General features: G+C 36.4%; 1 protein-coding gene across 1 annotated transcript in view; it reads right to left on the reverse strand.

The window, feature by feature from the left end:
• Positions 1 to 6,338, reverse strand: part of LOC144452344 (mitotic spindle assembly checkpoint protein MAD2A-like) — a 6,408-nt gene continuing 70 nt past the window's right edge. The window contains exons 1-5 of the mRNA XM_078143424.1: positions 6,333 to 6,338; positions 4,144 to 4,290; positions 1,787 to 1,907; positions 802 to 905; positions 1 to 414 (exon numbers count right to left, since the gene is read on the reverse strand). The exon at positions 6,333 to 6,338 is cut by the window's right edge and continues 70 nt beyond it. Of these exons, the coding sequence (XP_077999550.1) occupies positions 248 to 414; positions 802 to 905; positions 1,787 to 1,907; positions 4,144 to 4,290; positions 6,333 to 6,338 (545 nt within the window). The 3' untranslated portion in view covers positions 1 to 247. The remainder of the gene's footprint in view (positions 415 to 801; positions 906 to 1,786; positions 1,908 to 4,143; positions 4,291 to 6,332) is intronic.

Below are 6,338 nucleotides of genomic sequence, written 5' to 3' on the forward strand. Positions count from 1 at the left end.
TCAATTCACTAGGTATTTTTAAGTCTGTATTCAAAGTTTCATGAAAATTGAAAGGCAACTTTCTATGTGAATGGCCTTTGAAGTCAACAATGTAAGCTACAGATCTACGTGCCTCACTGGGCCAGCGATTCTTCTCCGTCTACCTTAAGGGGAGAGAGGGGTCTTGACCTAAATGAAACAATTTCACTTGCTGAGCTTATGTGACATTTTAAGAGTCCCTAAATCATTCATTTGAGTTTGTCACTGATCACTGATCACTTTTGTAGGTTACCATGGCATCCACTTTGTGTATTGTTGTGGTAAATGATCTCAGTTTGACTTCTTGGGCCTGTGGTATGAGTTGGGCACCGGATTCTGTCCACTTTTCAGGTACATCGGCATCTTTGTCTGTGTAGATCAGCAAATCAAACACAGCTACAAGAAAAACAATCAAATTTGAATCACAATGATGAAATGATACAAGGGATTGATTTATAATCACAACCAAGTGACATGCCAGTTGCTTTTCAGGAACCAACGGTGTTTGTTATCTATAGCAACACAACATCATCGGTCAAAGGTCCGAATACGTAATCTTTGAGTGGAAGTTTTGTTTCCTTGCTCTGCAATCAGATTTTGTGTTAATTTCCGAACTCAGAGCATAAATAAATTACTGCATACAATTCAATAACATACTATACTTGTCAATTTGTCATATGACTGCAGGAGGGCATTGGCTACTACCGATATATCCATCCTCTCATCCTGGTAGTATACAATGCCCTCCTGTGGTCATGGTATAATGATCACAGTATAACTTACTTGATCCTTCCAAAAGTGGTAAAAATGTAACAGATGCTGTGATTTGTCTGATAACTGCCTTGATTCCTTTGTTGATCTCTTCCTCCACTACTTTTCGAGGTTTGCTGGAATGAGATGAATATATCGTATGAAGAATATGTAAATAACATTGTTTTCAGACAGGCTGCAGTGATTGGCTTAGAATGCATCACATGGTATGAAGTAGTGACTCAAAGTGACCTCAATTTGCATGTTTGGAAAAACAATGTCATGCCTTTAGCCTTCTGAATAGAAGATGCAAGTTCAACTGTCTTTCAAATTTGTCTTCTGAATGTGTAGCACTTGATTTATCATTACAGAATTAACAAAACACATGTTGGGCAATGATAGTAGTGATCATATTACATATAATCATCGTCTTCTAAGCTTGGATCTGCTTCCACTTTCTTACAGAAGGGAATTGATTGATGTCAAGTTTGTTGTAAATAGTTTGAATGATAAATATGATGTCAACATAGATAATTATATTTCTTTTTAGGCATAATGACATCCTAACAACGAAAGTACCTTATTTTAAAACTGAGAATTTTAGATATTCTACTTTAAACAGAATTCATTCTATTTTGAACTCTTTGTCATTTGATCTTTCACTTGTCATTATAAACAAGCATTTGAAGAATTGTTATACTCTAACTGCAAACCATTACCATGAGAGCTACTCGTGAACAAGTTTGATCATGAAAATGTTGTTTAATGTAATTTATCTTTGTTTCTATTTATTGTGCACTATAACTGTAGTATTTGCCAGTCGTCTCTCATTTCTATGTATATTTGTTTTGGGTCCACATTTATAGGTGTTCATCACCTGTGTGGACTGCCTGACTTTTGTCAAAGTGAAATAAATAACAAAATGAAATAAAAAACATGTTCGCCTACATGATTACACTCCCATATACGTATACATTCTAATGTACAGTTATTAAACACTATGCTACATAATACTTACCTATCCTCTGTCACTGATTTATCACATTCAATATCAAACTGCCATCTTTCTAATACTTCATTGGTGTCTAAGTCAGTCACAACTAACACTAACTTCTGAATGGTCTTCTTTAATAACCACTCTGCAAACAAAATTACAACAAATTTGATTAGAGTTAGGGACTTCTACAATGCCACACGAGATCAATAAACAAAGTTTGTTTGTTGGGGGGGGGGGGTCTTCAATGGATTGCTGAACTTCATTTTCTCACTTCTAACCAAATTTAGAAAACGTTCACATCTCATGTATATATAAACACAGCAATATCACACTTGTGAATGTTCATTTAGGGGGAAGGGTTTTTTGGCTGAAACAAACAAAGTTCTAATATTGTGATCATTCCTTATAATTTCTATGCTAACACAGACTGCTTGTACTTGTTCAATCTCAACAAATCTGCATTTCTACAGATTTACAGTGAATTTCATACTGTGCAGTTTTTCTGTTTGATACAACCACGCAGAAACCAACAACAAACTGCATATGCCACACTTCAATAGCAAGATCACATTTTTTTTGCTACATTTAGTCTAAATGAAATAAACCATTTAAATGTATTGCAACTCCATGCAGACATTCAGGCATCAATGTTTTTCGTAGTATCAAACGTCCAATGAAGGGTGCGTAAAATGTCCTTTGTGGTGTTCATTTGATGTCTGTATGGTGGCACGTGTAGTTCATTTCACTTAGACAAAGTGTAGCAAGAAACTGTACTCATTCAATCTTGCTAGTGTAGCACGTGCACTTTGTTATTGGTTTCTGCATGATCATATCAAGCAGAAAAGCTGCACAGTATTGAGAAATTTGCTGTAGCACAGACTGATACCTGGCTGAATGTGACTGATGACATGATAAATCTGACTCAACCTAGAATCCATTCCTGTGGGGATTTGGTGACATATCTTAGTCTATAGGCAAGCCTGAAATAGGGATTTGGTTCTCACATTTCCCCTACCAAGCCTGACATTTTGCTATAAATCTTTTGCTCTAATAAGCTGACGTATCTTAGTCTATAGGCGAGCCTGAATAGGGATTTAGCTCTCGCATTTCCCCTGCCAAGCTTGGCATTTTGCTATAAATCTTTTGCTTTAATGAAGCTATGGCCAGAAACACAGGTGAAAATTCGCATTGGGTTTTTAATTCTTCCCACTGTAAGATGACATCAACAGTATCACCACATGATTAGAACAAACTTGCAATGTTGACGAGTATGATATAAACATGATTACCATATTCTCAACGTCACTGTGTGGAAATTATATCTAATGTTAGGTTTGAATACAGGGCTTGAAATTTAACAGTAGTCCCATGTCCACAGACTACAAATTTTTGTCCTTGGGCTACTATAATTTGCAGCTCGTAGTGAACTCTGGCTACCACTGACTATGCAATGACTTAAAGGATGGAAGATTTACAGACATAAAAGTATTTTAATAACACACATTTTTCCAATAGAGGAAGTCTGTTTTCAGTTCAGAAATATAGGACTATTGGTGACCATCCTTGGACTACCACTTTCTGAAATTGGTAGCCCATTTTGACTATGAAAGAAAAAAAGTTAATTTCAAGCCCTGGAATATACACCCAAAAGACTGGATTCTATGCTAAATGGGACTACATGTATTTTGTTATGTGGAAGTTGATAAAATGACATTACAGAATCACAAATTATATCATGTCAGTACACGGGTTACAAGCTGAAGTTAATCAGCACTTGAAATTAGGAATGAATCATGTTACTAGTTTGGCAGAATGTTTATCTTATCATGGCACATCACATCCCACCATACCGGTATCATATCATGGCACATCATATCACACCATACTGGTATCATATCATGGCACATCATATCACATCCTTACATGCAACTACAAATGTAGCTTATACCATCCCTTTCATGTTACTGTTCACTGGCTGTTTGATACAACCATGCAGAACCCAGGAAGAAAATGCACATGTAACAGTTAAAACATAGCAAGATTGTATGAACACAGTTTCTTGTGATATCGATATTTTGTCTAAAACAGTAAGAGAAATGAACTACATGTACATGTAATGCGCCACCATACATGTACATATCAAATGCAGATATCAAAATATCGGCATCCACATGTCTGCGTGTAGTAGCAGTAAGTTTTATTATTTTTATTTTATTTAGACAAAATGTAGCAAGAAATTGCAATCTTGGTCTTAACATGTAGAATGTGAAGCTTCTTGTTTATTTGTGTGTGGTTGTATCAAACCGAGCCAGTGAACGGTGACATGAAGCGGGCAGTAACACAATCTCAGTGAACACCTGCAGTGAATGTTGACTTACCTTTGAGCTGGCGGAGTACATTGGCTAGATAGTCATTGAGGACATTATCTGTCGTGACTAGCATCGTTAAACCATACTTCTGTGCTCTTTGAAAGGTTTCTGGTGGATAAATTCCTCTTTGATATAGAATACTGTTTATACCAAAGTCTGTGGATAAATGAAAAAAATCACTATGAATCAGGAATGTTAGGTGAAACTTAATCATCTTTACGGCATGGGTATAGGTTTTGCACACCAAGGTTGTACGGTGGAAAGGCTCAACTTTAGGAGTAAGCAGTACTACTGAGGTCCGCAAAACTAATATCCAGGCCATAAAGGTTTTATCATATACCCCATGTAGTGGCACAGAAACATCATTTGAATCACATAATCACATAAATTGGCACTGAAATATTATTTTATTTGCAGAAATGTCAAAATAGTGATGAAATGAACAAAGCCAAATCACTGAGGGAATGGATATTGATGTCGAGTGCACCACTTGCCATATTTGGACAAAGTGTGCCGGGCCGTGATACGGAAAATTATTGCCCAGGTTCAATGCGCATGCTCTCCATTGAATTGCATTGGAATCAATACTGGGTATATAATAACAATTATTACACCTCAATGTTCTCACACAAGCTGTCATTGTCCATAATCAAATTACAAATGTATGTGACCTTTAAATAGATTACATGTATTGCTCACACAGTGATATTGCTCATATGTGTGCAAAGACTACTGCCTGATGGACTTACTTCAACCAATGTGCACCAATACTGCATATCACAACAATGATATTTTCTAGTGTTAGCCACTCAAGATGATGACAAGGTTACTACAGTGAGACACTCTTACTTATTTCTTGCAGAAATATGAGTAAATTAATTACAAATGAGCCCTCCCTTCATCAAAGAATGTGCTATGCACTGCACTATAGAATAAACTCTAAATTGTCTTTATGCCAAGTAGTTTGTAAATGTCATAGAGTTTGTTCAACAATGAAAGATATGACTCACATGATGTGTTTTCAACATACACTAGACTTGTCTAATCTTGTAACAAGACCTCGGATCTGTGCTCTGAAGGTTGCCAATTAGTCTAATTAGAGGTGATTACAGTACATACATTTATAATACAAAGAATTTGTTTCTTATCCCTTTACCACCATGATATTGACTCAGCATATCGATAGTAATATTGTATGAAAATGGTGTCAGGAGAGGCTAAGTTGCATCTCAAAATAAAAATTTTCATGCATGTGTGGTGCCCCATGTGATCGAAAATGACAGCAGCTTTTCCATGCCAGCATAGATCTTTTATCTAGTCATTTCTCCTCTACAGCTAAAATATCCTACGTCACTACATTTCATAATTTTAAAGCCCTAGTAATGGCTAATATTCACCGAAAGTGGCAACAATTTTTTGACTAATTCAGGGGCTAAATACCATACCGTGCCTATAGTACTACTGAATTTTGTTAATTCAGTTGCGCTAACAAAATGAGTAACCCCCCACATCTTGCCACGCTTGAGACATTTTTGTCATCTCCCTTTTCCACAGACACACAAGCGCGTACACACACACACTCTCTCTCCCTCAAGAAAGAGATATTAAGGCAGAAACACATCTTCATGTCACCTGCCTCATAATTTTAAACATCATAGGTAAATGATTTATACACGTATTATTATTGTGAAGCCACTAGAAAGTTTGCAAACTTTTCATCTGGAAGGTATGCTCAAGTTCCATCATGGGTATATTAGTGTGTTTTATACTTTGAATGGTTGCAAGATATTTGAGTAATACCCCCTTCTATTCCTCAGTTTTGGAGGAACCATGGATATAAATACATAGCATGGATGACGTTAGCTAGAGCCTAGAGGTAGGAAGGACTCTTCTTACCTCCAACTTCTAAGGGCTCCATGCAAGACAGGGATAAATGTCAGAATGGAGTCCAGTACCACAGACACTTGCTTGCCGAGATATGTTTAAGAATACAATAAAATGTCGATAATATTGACATATTTGGTTGATAATTTATGAAAGGGGTAAAATACCACGGTGTTTAGAGTCAAGTCAGTAATATAGACTCGTGCATGGCAGTGCATAACATGTGACGATACAACCTGTTCTGTAACGCGTACAGTACACATTTCAGAAGTTTAGCACACTAAACATGATAACTTCATATATAAACTACTTACGAAAAA

Source organism: Glandiceps talaboti, chromosome 22 (assembly GCF_964340395.1).
Source record: "Glandiceps talaboti chromosome 22, keGlaTala1.1, whole genome shotgun sequence".
Classification (NCBI taxonomy): domain Eukaryota; kingdom Metazoa; phylum Hemichordata; class Enteropneusta; family Spengelidae; genus Glandiceps; species Glandiceps talaboti.